At 39.7% G+C, this 20445-nt stretch overlaps 1 protein-coding gene and 1 long non-coding RNA gene across 5 annotated transcripts; one reads left to right on the top strand and one right to left on the bottom strand.

Moving 5' to 3' along the window:
- Window positions 1-500: 500 nt before the first annotated feature.
- LOC139959606 (uncharacterized) lies at window positions 501-7204 on the bottom strand. Of its 4 annotated transcripts, none has more exons than XR_011790183.1 (5): window positions 6879-7204; window positions 5040-5373; window positions 4635-4853; window positions 3576-3654; window positions 501-2569 (listed from the first exon to the last, which is right to left on the bottom strand). It is a non-coding gene; the product is annotated as an uncharacterized lncRNA (long non-coding RNA). The 4 variants fall into 4 exon arrangements; XR_011790185.1 differs by having other exon boundaries at window positions 6962-7204; XR_011790184.1 differs by having other exon boundaries at window positions 6873-6890.
- A 3974-nt stretch (window positions 7205-11178) lies between these two features.
- Window positions 11179-18992, top strand: LOC139959753 (uncharacterized). Its single transcript, XM_071957587.1, has 3 exons — window positions 11179-11336; window positions 13405-13567; window positions 15719-18992. Exons 2-3 carry the CDS (start codon window positions 13415-13417, stop codon window positions 17234-17236), a joined length of 1671 nt encoding a protein of 556 aa, XP_071813688.1. The 5' UTR covers window positions 11179-11336; window positions 13405-13414; the 3' UTR covers window positions 17237-18992.
- Window positions 18993-20445: the final 1453 nt, after the last annotated feature.

Here is a 20445-nt window from a genome sequence, read left to right as displayed (position 1 = left end):
TCCCCCTCCTCCTGGCAGGTGGACAAGGTGAGTACCGAGGGTGAGAAGGTGAGAGGGGTGAGGATGAGAGGGGGTGAGGGTGCGGACAAGGTGAGGTCGCCGACCCCTCCCCCTGACAAGGCAAAGGTGCGGACAAGTGGAGTTCGCCGCCACCCCTCCCCCTGACAAGGTTCAACGCGGACAAGGTGAGTTCGCTGCCACCCCTCCCCCCTGACTAGCTAATCGGGGGTGAGGGAGCAGTGGAGAAAATGTTTTACAAAAAAAAGACTAAGTCCAAACAGCAGGATCTTTAACTATTTGTAAAGCTTTAGAAACCAGAGGCCCACCTAATGGTCTAGTGGTAAAGACTTTTGCTTTTGCATCTCAAGGTCCCTGGCTCAAACTCAATCTCTGCTTTTCCTTTTACAATACTCAAGTAAAAGGAAGAAAAAAAGGAAAAAAAGGAGAAAAAGAATGATACTTTGAAATAACTTCTTTTTTTTTAATGACAAATCAGTTCATGGACAGGATATACCTTCATCCCTCCCACCACAGTTAATACCCTTCAACTACCTGTCCAGAAACAGGTTATCCCTCATCAAATTATTATGCAAATACTAATCAAAACATGCAATATATATTTCATAAACATTCTTATAGTGATACCTGCATTTACTATTGAGATGGTTGGGTGACAGCAGACAGTTATTTTCTATAATGTTTCTATTATTTATAATATCAGGCTGGAGGGCAGTTATTAAATGATACTAAGCAGTCACATGTACATATGGGATAAGCCCTATGGCCTTTTTACTTCACACCAGGTGGCTATCAAATTCACACCAGTACATTCTTCTTGGAAATTTTTTTTTAAAAACATTTGGAAGACCATTTTTAAATGAAGGGATAAAGAATGGATTTCTCCTAGATAAAAATAAAAACCCCATCTTACTTTAGCCAGACAGGGCTTGAATCCATAGGTTTGCTTGACAACAAGTTCCCAATAAAAAGGAGGTGACCTTCCATGGCTGCTTGAGTTTACAATACCATGGTTCCCCTGCTACCATCAATATCATTTTCTTTAACTTTCATTTATTAACTTAACCTGATTTTGAATTAGTTTTAGGAAACTCTTAATTTTTACATTTTTGCCCTCCAGTTTGAAAAAGGAAACAATACTACCATAGCACAAACAACTTAAATGTGGAAAGGTTGCTCCCTTTCATTGCCGTCTTAATCGCCCCCCCCCACCCCGCTCGGACTACCACACCCCAAATTATATACACGAAGAGTGCATTATTGAAAGTTTCTTTAAATATAACCTTATCAGTAAACCTGTGCTACTGCAAACTGAAAATTCAATTCAAAGATTCTCCCTCTTCACTTTCAACACTTTCATTTCTCCTTCTTGATCCTTCGCCTCACCACCCACCCCCCCCCACCCCTGGTCCTTCCAACTAATATCCAAAACTCCTGCCAATATCAAATTCAGTCACCTTAACATTCCCATAAAGTGTCAGTCGGTCAAGCACCACAATGTTTGTAGACCAAGAATCAACAACCAAAACCCATTTTTAAAACTTTAAAGCCCCATCAAATAAAGATGCTGTTTTTTCTTCTTTTTCTCTAAACGAGATAAACACACAAATACCAAATCCAAAATATATGAAATTCCACTTCCCATTTTGAATGTTCTTCAAATTTTTTGGGCCAAGCCACATTAAAAAAGTGAGTGTTATTCTTTTTGGCCTTCCCCCATCTTTGTGTTTGCATTGCAACAAGGTGTAGTTTTCTCTACTAAAAAAACAAATAAAATCAAATGAAACTTAAATAAAAGATGACAGCACATGCAGGAGAAGAGTGAGAGCCCTCCCAAATACTACCGGCTTATGTATACAAAAGACCTCACGGACCAGATTAAGGGTGAAGGAGTTACACCAATTTGAAGTTCCAAATAACCTGGACTAACCCATTTGACCTGACGTGTGTCATTCCTGTAGTCTTATGATGGATGTTTACGAAATGTGATATATCAATCTGTGGGTGCCTCACCTGAATGCACCCGGAACCACGACATGCAATACATGCAGATATAATCATGTAACTGTATAACGCCAACATATACATACTGTAACAACCAAGACCAAAGAAGAGAGGAAAAAAAGAAAAATAACATCTTTGGTAAAGGATATCACTCCTATTCGCCTGCTGACATTCCCACTGGGGATCGCATTTGATCCTGGAGAGTCGCTACCTTTGGATTCTTTATCCGACATCATGGCAAATCGTGTTACTTTTCACCCCTGCTCCACCATCCACGCAGGAACCCACCCAGACCCCCCCCTGCGCGGTCGATTTATTCTGTTCCAGTTTCATGTCCAAGGAGGGTAACTCTATATGGTTCAGAGCTATGTCAAAGAAGAGGGGTTTGCATGGTGACGGCTTAAAGTCCGGTGGGAATGCGGTGAAGTTGGGCTTGGCTGCCAGGTCCGGCTGGTTGGGTTGTACTGGTCAAACTGTTCTGCCAGCGGTCGATTGTCCTTCAGACCGAGTTGCACCATTCCTTTGCTGATGGAAGGTTCATTGGAATCTGAAAAATGAACGCAGAGAGGTTCTCAGTAAGCCATTGCCTCTTTTTTTTTTAAAGTATTCTTGGGTGGAGGGTATTTTCTATGGGTGAGGATAATCCGGAGGGTGGGGGAAGTCAATTCAATAAACTGTGAGAATTCATTGAATTAGGAACCACCTAAGGCCTTTTCTCATCATTTTCGTAAGTTTGTCACCTTGAGCTACGTGACAGTTCATAAGTAGGGGGGGGTATATTCAAGTGGAATTTGAGATTCGAATCCCTGAATAGAGAAAGTTTACAAAAACTTGTTAATTTGCAGTCATTTTTTGTTGTTGCTGTCACAAACAGAAATGGATACCCACTTTCTATTATTTGGAGAAGACAGAGACTGGTTCAATCGCAGTCTACAAGGTCAGATAAACTCTTTATATTTTGGCTTTCAGTTTCTTTATTCTGACAAATTTCGATAGAACAAAAAACAGCATTTTTGATCGGGCTTTTGATACTTCCTTGTGATTCCTGGACATCATACATTCAGCTACAAGCAAAAATAATTGTTGTCTGTCCTGTCCACCACAATAATCCTATTGTAATATTTTCAGACTTTAAGAGCTAATAAAAGGGTGAAAAGGGGCGGTGCTGCTTCCAACCGAATGAATCTTTTCACTCATTGTTTAACCAAAGAGAAAAATTTGGGAAAGAAAACAACAGATTATTAATATAAAGGCCATATTTCTCTGAATCATTGTCTATGCTCTGATGGAATACATTTGTTCCAGTAGCAAGGTTCAATTCCCAGGTTCCAAATGGACATGGCAGTTTAATCTGCATTTTACTGATGATCAGACCCAAAAGAGAACATCGATATGTCACTCCACCGTTATCCCAAATAAGAAACCTTTCAGAAATTCAAGGGTACTAAAGGGATTTCTTCAATTTAATTTAACCAGGGGTCCTTCTTCCAAAGCAGCAAAAGTTTCTTTCAAAACACAGTAAATTGATTATTATTATTATTATAAGTTCCTACCTAGAATGGAGGCCGTCTGGGCAGAGTACTTCAAGCTGTTGATATCCTGTGCAAGAGTGCCCAATTCCTCTACCTCGACCTATCGAATAAATGAAATTAAAATCTAAATATGATGTCTTCTACATTAATTTGTTACATCTTTAATTTAATTCAAGTAAAACTTTGTTTTTGGTTTTGTTGATAATAAATCAAAAGGAGTTTAACCCCTGTTCGACCTGGCGAGAGGTCCTACAGGGGATAATAAGTTTGTTTTTTATAGAATAGACACTTTTTTCCTTTTTTTTTCTTGTAAAAGTTATCTATGTTCAGTCAGGGAATTGCTGGTAAATGAAGTCTTATATATTTACATTGGACAGGAGAGCCATAAACATACCCGAGGTCGGAGTCGAAGAGCCAATTAGGGAGGGATTTCTAAAGGAGAGGAATTCTAAGTACTGAGGAATGTGGAGAAGGAGTGATTTCTATTGTTTGGGTTGGGGTGTATTCTTGGTCTTTCAGTTCTTGTTCAGTATCTTTAATTTGAATTTCAGGGTTAACACCACATGCTACTACGGAGAAGTTTCTTTGTCTTAATTTTTTGGGGGATTCTTGGTTTGGGGTTGCCTAGTTTAGTCTTTTGAGTCCATTGTTTCAGGAGGATATTTGCAGATTTAGGGTCACAGGGTGATTAGGATGTTGTTACTATGAAGACAGTTTATATATGAGATTTCAGACTTTAAGCATTTGGTTTTCCTTCATTGATTAGTTTAGCAAGGGTTATTGGGATTTTTGATAGTTCTGGTAAGATTCCTGATACAATGATTGTTTGAGCAGATATTTTGGTGGTTGGTTTGGAGTTTAGGAGATGGGTTTATTTCAACAGAGTTTGGGTGTTGTCTTTTTCTGCTATTTTGTACAGGGATCCAGTCATTAATGTCCATGTCAAAATCAGAGAGGTTTAGGTTTTTGACTAGGGGGGCGGTTATAGGTGGGTAAGGGGTTGTCATGTTGGCAAAACAGCCCCTCCATACGGGTCTTAAATGGCTTCTATACAATGAAATTGATCAAGACTTCACTTACCAGAAAGAAAAAAATGAGTCTCCAGCCTAAGACGGCAGACGGAAGAATAGGAGCTCCTTTTGAAGAGACACACTATGAATCGAAATTGGCTTCGGTAGCGTTGTGTGGGTATCTAAGGATGTGTACGTTTTGCAAATGGCGGGTAAGTCATAGAGTGAAGGATGATGGGGTGGCGCTATGTCATAAAGCTAACTGTTGACCAACATAGTCCTCAGATCCCTAATGAAAGGAGAGAAATGCAAAGAAATGAGCCAGCTTTCTTCAAAGTAAGTCTCGTACATTTAGCACAAAACATTAAACACTAATTAGCAACTAATTCCAACAAAGTTTAGGCTGTGATTGAAACTTTACTGGTGGAAACATAAGTAAATATAGTACATTTTAGGAATCTTTCTTATGACTAACCTTGACTGTTTTCTGCAGCTTTCCAGCTTAGCTGGTGTTTATCATCAAATCAGCTCATCTTTGAGTTTTCTGATCTTGACAACAATCAACTGTTGAGAGGACAAGACTGATGTTCATGATTCTGGCTCACACTGATGTTTCCCTTGAATGTTAATTTTTCACCAACTTCTGTTAAATCACCTCCAGATAACACTTCCAGATCTCTCTGCAGAGGACAGGCTTGAAGGATCTTCTTGTATTTGGTGGAATTGAGATCTTTACCAAACAGAACGTTTCTTCTAACGGTATCGTTTTGGATCCAAGCTTTATATTGAGCAACATAGACCACATATCCCTGATGAAAGGAGAGGAATGCAAAACAAATTAGTCAGTTTTCTTGAAAATAACAGCAAAAGTAAAAAAGTCAAACCTTGTGAATTTCATTTTACAAAGTATCGTTGCTTGTATAAGTAGCCTAGGATAGTTCGTCCTCATCTCTATCTAGCCTCCGCTTTGGTAGGCTAGCCTAGGTTTTCCGTTTTTATTTGGTGGTAGGCCTAGCTTGGGGCCTTTTGTTTCCTCCCCTGAAACAACGTTACTTTTCTCCCACTAAAAACGATCAGTAACTTACCTCCCCTACGTCGTAGGGGAGTCAAGTATGACTTTATGGGAAAGTAACATTTTCAGGGGAGATAACTAAGGTTTTTCATGGGAGGCATATTGGCTAGGCTATGTGGAAAGAATAGATGTTGTCAGTGGAATAACTGTAGGTAAAGATTTAAGGGAGAAAGGTAACGTTTAAGGAGAAAAATAACATGGTTAAGGAAACTAACATACTATTTTCAAGGGAGGAGACAGTTGTTCTGTAAGCTCTGACGGCATATTTTCTAGGAGTAACCTAAAGAAAGTTGTGATAGTATGCAGGAAAATAGGAAATGTGACCACCTGTGTAACTGTTCAGTGATTGGAAGATAAAAAGTGTTTGTGTTATAGGCCGGATTGTTGGCATATAGATTGTATGCAAACATGGGGTAATTTAGTAATTTACATGCGTGGAATTCAAAGTGGTAATGGGTTGTTTGCATGTATGGCATTCATTGTGGGAAAGAAATAACGTAGTAAATTTAGCCTATTAGTATGCCTTCCTTGGTTCCTCCCCAAAAAACGTTACATTTTCGCATTTACCAGTTTCTTCAATAACAACAAGTTTCTCTCCAACATAGCCACTAGGTCCTTGAAATATGTTCCTTTCTTTCACCACACTGTCCTTAATCACAAGATACATTTACTAGGCCTACAGTACGCTATTAATTCTTTCCACAGCCTAGCCATCTTTCTTTCTTCCCCTGAAAAACATTGGTTTCCTCCGCTAAAATTTTAGGGAGGAAACTAACGTTTTTATTCTAGGAAGTTGGAGAGGAAACAAACATTTTTCTCGTCTGGAAACTAACAGGTGCCGGCCTTGCCTATCTGACATGATGGTAATAGAAAAAATAGCAAAGAGAAAGAGCTTTCATCCTAATTAGCTACATGATTTGTCTGGCTGCGAGTTAGTTTCATGAGGATGTGTTACTAGCTGTTACTAGTTAGATGACATAGGCTATATATATGGTACTGGCAGTACCATATATATAGCCTATGTATACTTGGTAGGCTACTCTGGTAGTGGTATGAATTTAAAGACAATTACAGTAAGTTAGGCACAGTTTATCTAGCCTTAACCAGAAAGTAATTATGCCCAACCAGCTAGGTCTAGTATTTTGTCGGCAGTTATAAAGTGACTTATTTAACTTACATAAATAGTCTTGTGAATATCATATTTGGACTATACTATACTATTTCATTCCAACTTACTAATACTATAGACGCATGTGCCTAGGTGAGCTAGCCTACCGTTAGGCCTAAGTTAACCTATTATACGATAGGCCAGCCTAATTTCTCACGCTCGCTGACTCAAACAATGTGAAGTACTAACTTGGTCCTCGAAACTAATGAACAACCTTCGAGCTGGTGAATATATCTGCCATTCACATTCTTTGTCAGTTACTCCCCATACAGCATAGGCTACAAATTACAATTACGTATGATTGTTAGCCTACGGCTGCCAAGAAGCGAACTGCACTGTTTATGCAACCTTTCGTGAGCTCCTATGTTCAGATCATAGTTCGCGCTCCTTAACATAACCTTTGACCAGTGTGAAGTTAGATACTTATTCCCTGTTCCTCGTACGATATTCGCGTATGAGTAACTGAGCTATTCAGTTACGTATTCGACATTGTAGAAGAGTCCCATAATGCGTCTTGCCCGGTCCAAAGAGTGCTTGACCAATTTAAATGACCACTAAATCATTACTTCTTTAATGAGTGAAACGGGACCACGAAAAAGCTTTGGGCCCTAATCCATGCAGCACGCCTTGGATCACCAAACCGATGGTTAACATGAACTCTAAGGACATTGTAGAAGAGTACCATAATGCGTCTTGCCCGGTCCAAAGAGTGCTTGACCAATTTAAATGACCACTAAATCATTACTTCTTTAATGAGTGTAACGGGACCACGAAAATCTTTGACCACGACCGTTTGCGTCTGACCGAAGATAAACTAACAATGACATGCTAGATACATATCCATTAGAAATCATTTCATTTACAACGAAACAATTCAAATGGTCTCATAACATATAGCGTAACGTCATTAAACATGTTGGTGAAGATAATTTATTGAGTTCGCTGCGAATCTCGTCACAAAAGTTGCTTTAATGACCAATATAGCATTACCCGAGTGGGTTGGTCTGACATTAGGCTTAGGCGGAACAGTGAGGCAAATTCAGTGACCCACTGTCTTGATCAACTCGGGTGGGGGGGGGGGGCATGTAGGTCCGGTGTGACAGTACAGAGTGTCCCCCTGTACAAAGTGTCCGCGGAGACACTTTGTACCAGCATATTTAGTCCGGTCGGACATTATCTGCTAAAAATTGTGTCCCCTCCTCACAGCAAATAAAGTCCGACCGGACCAATTGTCCTGGTATAGAATGTCCGCAAATACTTCATATTATATTTTGTCCCGCATAAAATGTAGGCAAATCGACATTCAAAAGGCAATGAATTTCATTATTTATGTATTTTAGATCCTCCTTACAGTAGGAACTCGCCATTGTATCAATCATTAAAACAGATGCATACATAGTTAGATCATCATGACATACGTGAGGCGTTGTGCGTTGCTACAAAACAAAAAATAGAAGGGGAAAATAAGAAGAAAAGGTAACAAGTCTTCCATCTGTAAAAGATGTTAATCATGTTTGTTGTGTGTGCTGGTATTTAATCCTACGTATACGTTGCATGTTGTATTCGGCCACTATTTTGCGTTCATAGTCCCCTTTACAGAGGGAGAGATCGCATCAACCTAACTCCCTTCCCAACGGAGGGCGTGTACGGAAAAGCAACAGCTACAACAACGTACAAATGATAATTTTAGGGGTAAAAGATCACGAATTTAAAGGAGTTCAAACTTCATTGTAGCCGCATTTCCCCATCATGCAGTGGGTAAGATTTGGCAATTATGGTAATTGTACTTCATAGGTCTACGAGAGTTGCCTAGCCAATATTAAATTTAATCAGTGCGTAAAACTCATTATAGGACGGGAACCTAGGGTGTTTTCAAGTTACATCCTAAACGAAATCGGCAATGTTGTATACAACACTCATGCCTATACACAGAGTTGTGAGTGCAAGGAAGGGGGGGGGGGGGGGGTTGGGATGGTAAGTTATCGATTTGTGTCCTTGGAGGGGTCTTCTTAAGTTCGTGACCTATCTGTGATGAGTTCCAAAATATGTTTGTTTGCTAATAACAACCCTGAGGTAGCTGGAAGATACTTCTCTGACCTTGAAAATGTCATCACTGCCCCAACCCTCGATCCCGTACGGGCCTGGCACCTGTTTCTTGACTTTCATTACGACTTTCTTATATACACTTCCTTATTTTCCCCACTCAATCGTCGAGTCAAGGTTTTTTCCCTCTCAACAAGGTGGAGGGCCGTGCCCCCGCCCCCATCCCCTGCCCCCTAAATACCGTTGTGATGGCCATGTGTGAACCAAATATTCATTGTATAGACAAATGGCATTCCAGGCAATTCCAGTGATAAATGATCGTTTTTTTCCAATTATAAAATTTTTCTTAATGGACAAAAAGTGGTTCAAATTAGAAAAGATATATTAGAAAAGATATCCTCTTCAAAAGAGCTGCAAACATACAAGAAACAAAAACAAACCCAAAAAAGGGAAAGAATATAAAGCAAATAGGACAGGTCAGGTTGCAATATGCTAAAGTTTTTGTCTCATCATGTTTCTCACACATTAAAATACGTCATTCTTGTAGAGATAAGTTTGTTCAAAGAAATTTGTTAAGTAAAAATCAAAACATGAAATTGGATGATAGTCACAAACATAATATTCTGAATCTATATCAGACTGGGCAAAGAGTGACAAACTGATTATACATGGGATAATTCATGAGGAAATCTACCTGGAATGATGACTCTCCCTTTGTAGCTCTGAGGCAACTAAATATAATCGATACTTTCTAGAGCATCCTTCAAGTAGGAAGGTTTGACTTAATTAGAATGATATACTACTGCCACTCTTCTTCAAACAATATGTACTTCAAAACTCTCATAATCCACAGGAAGAACAGCCTCTTTGGAGTCTGGTAAACCTCAATAAAACCATGCAGAAGTTTCCCTATAGAATTCTCCCTTGAACTGCTTTCCACAAACCGTAGGATTACCTGTATAATGCTTTAATGTGCAACTTGATACCGCCAAAAGTTTAATCTTTATTGTAAATTACAAATAAAACGGCTGATTGTCATGTATCCAACGGGTTTGTGACTTACACATAACTCCATGACAGCAAACGTTACAACAGGAAGCAGACTATGTTCGGTTTTATGTTTTTTCTATGAGAAGTTATCTTGAACACAATTTCCAGAACCAAGAAACACGCCCTCTTATTTGTTATTTTATGAAGTAATGAGGTGATAAAGAATTTCGAGCGTCACATCGCGTAAACTTGAAATGCCAAATATATGTATTTCCACCGAACGAATGGCAGTGTAAGTTCAATGGCCTGTCTTTGCTTAAACGTGTAGCAGCCGACGAAACTTTCTCTCGTGATATGTTGTGATATGAGTGAAATGCCAATCAAACATTAATTGTCCTGAATCAGGATCCATGGGGGTTCAAAACACCCTCTGTACGACCCAAATGCAAAAACAAATGATGCTAGCTAACCATTATTATAATAAAATGTACTATTATACATCATTTGAATTAAAGAGACCTAACAATTGCCTTATTTTGTCAAAGAAAAGGGGTCCCTCCCCCAGATTTCAGAAAATATCCCTAACCAATATACACACAATCACATTAAACTTTAACCTTCGTTTAGCCATAGCATATACTGTCCGGGAGACAGTCTGTACCATCTGGTCTTGTACAAAAGGTCCGGGGAGACCATATGTACTGGTAAATCCAGTATAAATTGTCCCAGTGGGACTAGGGCAGTATTTACTGAATATGGGATATTTGCGACAGTTTGTACTGCTACACCGGCGTTTCCAGGGGATCGACAGACAATCTAAAGATAATCATTTACACTTTTTGAGGGGCCGGGAAACATTTTGGGTCTCACTCCCCGTGACACACACTGATCTTGAGAGGACTTAAAAAGCCTTAATAACCGCAATTTTATACTTTTTGGGGCACCAGGAAATATATATATTATATATATATATATATATATATATATATATATAGATATATGCATATATATATACCTATATATATATATATATATATATATATATATATCTATATATATATATATCTATATATATCTATATCTATATATATATATATATATATATCTATCTATATATATATATATATCTATATATATATATATATATATATATATATATATATATATATATATATATATATATATATATATATATATATATATATATATATATATATGAAAGCATATACTTTTATTCCATCGCATTACCATGTTGAGTTTATAAATTATGATGTGTTCTGCACGTCGTGTGACTTGGACTTCAATAAAATTGCTTCACCGGGGTTTTCCACGATCTATTTCGAGACCGAAACAAGCGAGCAGCTGTTTTCGTTGGTAAATACAATGATTGCATGTGCTGTTTGTTGTTAGGTGTGGAAATATCTCTCATGAAACAGCAGAATTAACAGTTAACTGATGTATTCATTATTTTGAGAGGTTCGAAGACTTTTACAACACAAGTAAGTCCATTTAAATATATTTAATAATTGTAAAGATATTTGTAAAGTTTTAGAAGCTCTGTAATGAATATAAGTGACAACGGAGTGGTAAACTTAATAGCTGGCAGTTTGAATTCGCGTAAATTATATACGTACGGTATAGGCTATACAATTGTATAATAAAAGGCAGTGGCGGGATTACAGGGTGCAAGGTGGGAGTTACAGGGTGCACTGTTTTAAACTGTTTTGAGAGAAACACAGATATAGTCATGGAGAAAATTATTAGCCGTATTGTCACATATGAGAGTGTCAACGGGTGCCGTTCAGCCATTCAATTACGACGACAACATTGACCAATTATTTTATTTTTTATGTTGCTTAAATAGTCCTACATCTGGCAGCACTTTGATATGTAGACAGCATAACTTTTTCAAATGCTTTTTCAAACTACAGTGCTGGGAAACAACCTATAAATATTCACCATATTACATCTATGGGCTTCACTAAATATAAAAATTTCTCCCCGAAGCTATAAGATCTATCAACCACGTTACGCCCCCCACCCCAAACTTTCAGACATCAAATCCCACACCTGACTATAATGGGTTAAAGAGTGTGGCAGTACAAAGAAGCTGTATTTTGGGGGAAACCATGGTTATCATATATGAAACACTTCCATCACATAGATCTACATGTGTGTTGTTCTCTATTTAGTTTACTACTGTCACATGTTTATAGTGGTTGTTGATGTATAGTAATTTTACTCTTCATTTTCCGTATCGGTTACCATGCATTTGAACCAAATCCAAATATGGCAAACATGTTTAAGTTACATCACAATTACATTAGTCTTTGTTACGATGTTCTCGCCAGTCCATTGTCTTCTTCATTAATGATTCGAGTTGTATTCAATGAACAACACACATTGCATGCTCACAAGTACACAGTATACTAGTCCAGCTGAGTACACAAACAATTTGGAGCGGGATACACCAAGAGCAAGTTGAATGCAAGCCAAGACACGGATAAATAGAAGCAGGCGCGTAGCCAGGAATTTGCCAAGGGAGGGGCGAAACTGTAGATACGGCATTGCAAACTATATAAGCGTAGCGCCACCATAGTTGGCGCGAATTAAGCGTACAAGAAAATTTTCGCTGGAAATGGCACTTCCTAGGCCTTGTTAGTTGCATCTTAGCATTTTCTCTTTTGAAAGTACTAGCGATATCATAAAACCATTAAACATTTTTTTTTAAATATGCTCGAAGGGGGGGGGGGCGGCTGCCCCCTTCGCCCCCCTCCTCTGCTACGCGCCTGAATAGGAGGGCATTGAGTCGTGGAAAGGGGCCGTGGGAATGAAGAAACTGACATCTCCTTACATAATGGATGGATGGATGGATGGATGGATGGATGGATGGATGGATGGACGGATGGATGGATGGACGGATGGACGGATGGACGGATGGACGGATGGACGGATGGACGGATGGACGGATGGACGGATGGACGGATGGACGGATGGACGGATGGACGGATGGACGGATGGACGGATGGACGGATGGACGGATGGACGGATGGACGGATGGACGGATGGACGGATGGACGGATGGACGGATGGACGGATGGACGGATGGACGGATGGACGGATGGACGGATGGACGGATGGACGGATGGACGGACGGACGGACGACCGGGAGGGCGGGCGGGCGGGCGGGCGGGCGGGCGGGCCTACGGACGGACGGATGGATGGATGCTGTTAGTTTTGGTGTCATAACTTCCAAAAAAGCACCACGAATATCATAATTGGGAATAATGTACTTGGGGATTTGTGTACGGCATGTCACAATTACGTGGTGGAACCAATTAATATGATGGAAACAAATCTACCGTTTGAAGTGAAAGACAAATTGAAGCGCCTTAAAATAGGACTATACCGTTCTTCTAAGTCACGGGAACCAATGGAGTTAAAAGAAAATTCCAACTGGTTATAAAAGGGGGCCATTGTGATATGTGTCCCTAAATGGGGCCGAAATGGGGCCGAAATGGCTCTCGAAGCTTCTTTCAGTAATAGTTAACACTTGTTCTCTTGCAGGACATAAACCATGGATTCATCTGACGAAGAAGATTATGGCATAGGCTTGGGCTATGGCTATAATCATATGCAAGATGTGGCAAGATTAATGCTTATGCAGCAAATGATGTCAATGCGACGGCCAGACAGATATCATCATGGAGAGAGTAGTACTTTTATCAAGGTAACAATGTGTTTAGATCAATTTAACGAGTTTTCAACAAAGCGATATATGTATGCACGATAAGAATATATGTGTAGTCATGGGAATTTAAGAAAACATAGACAATATGTGATGGAAAAGGCATAAGAAAAGACTACATAGGCTATACGGTCCTGCAGTGGCGGCGGAACCGGGGGGGCTTGGGGGGGCTCAGCCCCCCCAATAAAAAAGTTGAGGGGGCAAATGCATGATAAGCCCCCCCAATATTTACCAAGGCTCCGAAACGTACATCTGCCCATTTTTCAATGCATACTTGTCGATCTGTCCGATGCACACGTATACTCTATAGGTGTAATAATTTTAGTAATTGCTGGGGGACCGTCGGCCCGTCCCTTGGCTATAGACCACATTGTCACCCCAACCGCGTCTTCACGCCCCGTGAAAAGTGGAAGCAGTGAGTGTGAGTACCGGTAAGCGTAACACAACTTCGTCTTAGGCCAATGACTTGCCTCATTTCAGCCAGTTCTCCAACATCCCCTTACTTAGTGGCGGATCGAGCGTCCATATATACAGTCAGGGGCGGATCCCCCCCCCCCCTGACGGACTCAAATGGACAGCTTTTCACTACTTTTTACTTATTCGCGATTTTTGACTATTTTATTGCGCATCTGTTTTTTATTTGTTTATCTGCAAATTAGCAAGGCCCCTGAAAGGGTCATTTCCTGCAATCTCGGGAGTATCTTTACTCAAAAATTTTCTGTACGCTCCGCGCCAACCTGTGGTGGCGCTCCGCTTAGATAGTGTCGAAAGCGCCCCTACAGACCATTCTTGCCCCCCCCGACCAATACCCCTAGCTCCGCCACTGCCCTTACTACACTCAAAAACGTCTTTGCGAGTACACTACGAGTAATAGCTACTCTCTTAAAACACCATCGAATATTCAAATTACAATGTTTTTACAGACTTTATGTGCAATCTGAGAAATTGCAGGCTTGAGACCCATATTTTAGGGCCAGGTATTCGCAGCATAAAACACTCGGGAAGTGCCGTTTCCGGCCATCTGGAGGTTTGAAAAAAACCCAAAATTTTCTTGTACGCTCCGCGCCAACCGATGGTGGCGCTCCGCTTAGATAGTCTCCACACATTAGCCCCCCCAATAATTTTTCCGTTCCGCCGCGCCTGCGGTCCTGAAAAGTCAAATCACGTCAATATTGGAGGTAGCTAGACTTCTTTCCTAAAATGCTTTTTCAATTGGACAGACGGAACCTGGTAAAAAAAAATGGGTTGGGGAGAAGTGGGAAGGGGGAGGGCGAGAAATGTTGGGGCAGGGGCATTATCCCCCGTATCCCCTTTCTAATACTTTGTGGATTGCACAATTCTTCACACACACAAAACCAGTTATAACTAGAAATTGTAGTTTCAACTGCATTTCATTATTATAGACAGGGTTAGTGAGTGGTATCGGAAAAGTATAAGCAGTCACTTTGAAGAATCTTAAAATCGGTAATATATTATGACCATTTATATAGGGAACATTTATACACCGACCAATACTCCGAGACATAAATACTTTGTTATATACACAAGAGCATTTGTATTGAAGATAACACTATTTACACATGTCTCAAAAAGTCAAATGAAATATCTCAAGAACCGTAACTGTAAAGCAATTTTTAGACGTGGTACATTATTTCTATGATTTTTTAAGAGGTCAGCACAATTTGGTAGAGGTCAAAGGTCATTTGGCAGATGTTAACGTTGCTACCACATTTTATCCCTACTATAGTTATGTCGATGAACCTGTTGTTCTGTGTTAGTGAAACTAAATGAAATGTTAACCATCTCGAGAATTTATGATTCCATGCATGACATTGTTTTTTACGAAACTTTTAGAGAAATAATCATGATTTGTGAGGAATTCACAAAACTTCAACATAGATGTAACAGAGATAATTTAACTCAAACGTGGGTTTCTCGCGAGGTACAGTAGTAAGGTTACTTGCGATGAAGGTTGGATGTACTTAGTCAAACATCTTGGATTAGGTTCAACTTGTCTCTTTAAAACATGAATTCCTGTAAAAATTGAAGGTGCGCATTACCACGCAAGAGAATTTGCTTTAATTATTTCATTACTAACGTCCAGTTTCATATTATGGCTTGTTACCTTTCCAGGGGTGGTCAAAACGCCCGTCTCATCAAGAAGATGGTGACGCAAAACGAACGCGCAGCTCAGTCTCAGTCAAAGTAGCCACTCTGTTCAACATGCCAAAGAAAAGATTTACCGATCTCGCTATCATCTCAAAAGGAAACAGAAAGATATACGCTCATCAAGTAATAGTTGCCAGTTGGAGTAATCCGATAAAGCAGCATATTCTCAGTGAACGTAGAAAGTGGGGAAGGTCCATGAACATCGATGGGGCAATTCTTATAATTACACTTGAAGCAGATGACGAATCTTTATCTTCCATGGAAGACTTCATTCGTTACATGTACACGGAGACGATAGACCTCAGCCTTCAGACGGTATGGCATCATATCATTTTAGCTACTAAGTACGACGTGGCTCCGTTGTTGGTAGTTTGTACGCAGTTCATATACAAACAAGTTGCAGTGCTACCAATTAGGCCCTACCTCCTCAAATTTGTGGAACAAGCGGCAAACGTCAAATATACAAAGTCAGTCGTCCAGATTACTATGCTCAGAATCCAGAGTGAGCTTTTCTTCGAAGATGCAGAGGTGGTCTCTTCCTTCAATGTCGATTTCCTCTGTGACGTCCTCCGAAGTTCTAACGTCGTTGCTGATAGTGAGTACGCCATCTTCCAAAAACTGAAGCCAAAGATGGATGCTTTGAAGCAGGCAGGTAAGACCCGAGAACTTCATCGTCTTTTGGCACTTCTGCGTCTAACACAAATGAAAGCATCAGAACTGAGGGAATTGTACGCCGGGGAATACATGGATGAGATGAGAAGCGCGTTCCCTGGAAGACTTGAATCTGCGTTGTGGACACGCGCGCTATTCAACGAACAGAATTTTGACGAGGTACCAATCAAAGTGGAGAGACCACGTTTATATTTGGAAATCCCCGTGCCTTACATGGTGGAACATAATCGACACCACTATTACGATCAGGTTGAAAATTTGTACGAGGGGAAAAGTATGGAGTTTAAGCAAAGGAAATTTCATGAACTCCGCTTCAAAATCAAGAACGGCGAGCAGGTGGCAGAGGATAGTACGTACGTTGGAAGGCCCGTACACTTGGAGAACCGTAACATTCCCGTTTACCAAGTAACGGCAGGCGAACACAGTGTTAAACGACAAGTAGAAGAGTGCCGATTGGAAATTCCTTCTGGAAAGTTTGAGTTTGTTACTGTAAACTACCAGCTTCCAAAACTTTTAAAGACCTTTAAATTGATATTAGTATTCAGAATCGAAAGTCAGACAGGAACCAAACGAAGAGTCATCGCACACACCGATATCCACACTGAAACAGGTGTCAAGTTCTCCATCTTTCCGCTTCCAATCAGTGAAGATTGTAGCATAAGCATTACTAACGCCGTATGCTATGCATTTGAAAAGGAAGACGTGAAAAGTTTTGATTGGAATGTAGCGTTGGGATTTTTCATCTTCTCACAAGCTGCAGGGAGTGAACCTCTTCATCTGGACTTACACACATTTGATAAACATGTCTAATGTCGAACTACGGTAGATCTGGCTATAACATTGGACATGGACGGAGATGGTGGGTGGGGTGATGGACGGGGGCTGTTATTGTGGGACAAAAAAAGCTGGACATAATTATATACTTCTTGAATGGATAATGAACAGTTTACACATAGCTTTAACCATCAACGTTCAAACTCGACTTGAGTGACGTATATTCGAGGATTTGAAACAGGTGAAATTGGTTACTTTTATTATGATGATCTTATCAGAAAGCTATTATGCCATTATAATATATCACATCACCATAACCCAACCAATGCAGGATATGTAACGGTGTGGTTGAGTCTCATCATAGTATGACGACATATGTTACATATTCCAGGGACATAATATAAATCCAGGACACTTTTGTTCACGTGACGATAAAATGGAATTCGGGGACTGTCCATGGAACCCATGGACGACTGGCCACCTGAATCTAGCAACGTCCACACACCTAAGTGTAGTGACACTATAACTTCGCGTCAGCAAGGCACACAAAGGCCCTAATTTAAATATAGATTTGGACAAATCTGCACCCGATAACTCATTCTACGCAGCCAAGTGTTACGCGAGCAAGTCCCTGTTATGGCACGTGCTGCCTGTATTCCATCAAATTACAACTTTTCTTTCGTAGAAATATTACTCTCTTCCATGAAGAAGTGAGTCCCATATTACATAAAAAACAAAACTATTTTCAGCTGAATTTGCCGTGATGACCTCATTGATTCTATTGTTGCCAGATGTACATTTACAAATACCACCAAATTTGAAAATTACATATCTTTGCGATTCAAAATTCTATGAGAGTGTGATTTAGACCTATGGTTGGAGGAATTTTTCAGCATTTATATTGAACAATCGACTTTTACTACCGGAATATACCTTTTAATAACAATGTAGCTGTTTTCAAAAATATGATCAACTTTATGTGAACTAAAATGACGTCACTTTTACACCCATCTCCATCTCGAACCAGTTTCAACAATATGTCAATAACAGCGTCGTGGAATAACAGGGAAGGTGAATGGGGGAGGGCGGGAGATCTCGAATGGAAGGCCTATAGAATAAAAACTGAGTATTAAGAAAGTTCCCCTTTTTTATATTGGCAAATAGAAGGAGAGGAAAGGCAGAAGGTTTGTTAAGATATCCATTTCCACTGCGTAACGTGTGACAACAAGTGCATGGATTATTCTGAGGGGTTCAAAGGTTAAGTAAAGGATGATATTAAAACATCTATACCACACGGAATTAAAAAGAGAAAGATCAGTATTTTTCAGGTTTCAATCAGGTTTTAATGAGGGATACACAGATGTAAACGCATGTAAGTAACATTAAGCTATATACTGACCATCTGTTGTTTAGCAACACCAATGACAAAATATGTACAAGTAAATTTTTATCTTTGTATTGTAATATATGCTATACGTGTGTTAATGTATTTCTTGAGGGCTTTTTCATTTTTCATTTTCTTTGTATTACGATTGTATATTTTACTCTGCGGATTAATTTGAATATATCATGTTTAAGAATGCAGTTTAATTCGTTTCGACTATTTCAAGCGGTATACCGTCCATCTTGATTTTAATATATGCAAATAAGTTTAGGCATAGCATAATTAATTTAACACACTTATCATGACAATATAGTCGTTTTTGAGAGCTTGTGGGCAGCAATTCATCACGTCTCTGAATGTAAAATAAAATAATATCATAACATGATTCTTCAATAAATCAGTGCAAGCCGAGAAATCTTACAACCAGACTACTGCGATTGAGCCATATCCATTATGCTCGGTGGTGGTGGGTGGGGACTGGGGGGGGGTAGGGAGCTGTAGGTCAATGGTAAGAGCATAGGTATATGTAAAAGCTGTCGGTGGATAAAGCTGATACTGCCCTGGACCATATTCATTATCTCTTTACCGACAAAACGGTCCGATACCGGCATATCAATATGCTGCTCGATGCACTGATATGACGCCAAACGTTTTGGATTTCCTAGACGTCCTTAAGGCTCCCCATGAAACTTCCTCACCTCTCAATCACCCCCCCCCCCCCCTCCTCCCTCCCGTTTCCACCACAGCAGAAATATGTTTCTCGCACGGTACTCATTTAATCTGAGTATGATTAACGCTTATGATAACAATGTCATTTTTCTTAACTGACGCTCGCGATAACATTTCATCTCAACTCCTTAGAGACACACCCCCCCCCCCCCCACAACCCCCCTCCCAATCCTACTACTCTATGTCCAATGTTCCTCATGTTTCATCTACTTCGTTCTCCCCCTCGCCCAACCCTTGTCAAAAACCATTGATAGTGACATTATATTTCCTAAATCGTTCGTTTCATCTGAACATTTTAACGCTTGCGATAACAATGTCATAACAATATATTAAAGACATGTCATCGCAATTCCTTAAAGACAATTCTACAACATCAAGACTTTCTATTAATAAAGGTTAGGCACTGAGGCAGATACATGGTGTTACGTAATTCCACATTGGAAATTTGTTTCTGTGCAAAATAAAATTTAAACTTTTCTCCACCAAAAGTGAGTGATGAACAAAATAAAACATGTCATTATGTCATAGAATCATAAATAAGCAGCTAAGCCTACTGCACTGTACTGTCTCCAACAATTAAAAATAAAACATCTGCAAACTACAACAAAGATGTCTTGCCTTCTGTTACATTAGGGCCCATCTACTTCTAGTCATACATTGTACAGTAGCTAGGTGTGCGCGATTCATAAGCCTATACAGTACCTCACTGCTACTTTGAACCACTATTCGATTAGCTCGATTCGTACATTTCCCCCAATTACTTGTCTTATCTTTAGCTGCAGGTTAATGATCAAAAACAAATAGCTATTACTCCACTGCACTGACTCAATCAAATCGATTTTTTACGCAATGAAAACCTAAGGTTGAAAGAGCATCTATCTTCCATTCGCCACTGGTATTGAGTGAAAATCTTTGCAGAAAACCTAGCAGTAATAATAGCAAACTTGTCTCAAAACTCATTAAATTGTTGTATATTATGACTGATGGCATGTAGGAAATGCATAGGGAATGGCACGAAACATTTTTTCCTTCGCGATTTTGTGTCAATTAACGAACCCAATTTTACTTTTCCATTGTATTATACAAGCAGTATACATGCACCTTTATTCACATGTATGTATGCAGTGACGTA

Source organism: Apostichopus japonicus, chromosome 19, assembly GCF_037975245.1.
Source record: "Apostichopus japonicus isolate 1M-3 chromosome 19, ASM3797524v1, whole genome shotgun sequence".
Classification (NCBI taxonomy): Eukaryota; Metazoa; Echinodermata; class Holothuroidea; order Aspidochirotida; family Stichopodidae; genus Apostichopus; species Apostichopus japonicus.
Note: the sequence above shows the minus strand (reverse complement) of the source record. Positions and strands in the feature narration are given on the sequence as shown.

Bases quoted from the DNA above. Each gene is read 5' to 3' on its own strand.
- LOC139959753 (XM_071957587.1), top strand. From the start codon at position 13,415: ATGGATTCATCTGACGAAGAAGATTATGGCATAGGCTTGGGCTATGGC. The intron at 13,568-15,718 runs GTAACAATGTGT...TTACCTTTCCAG, and splicing joins AGAGTAGTACTTTTATCAAG to GGGTGGTCAAAACGCCCGTC.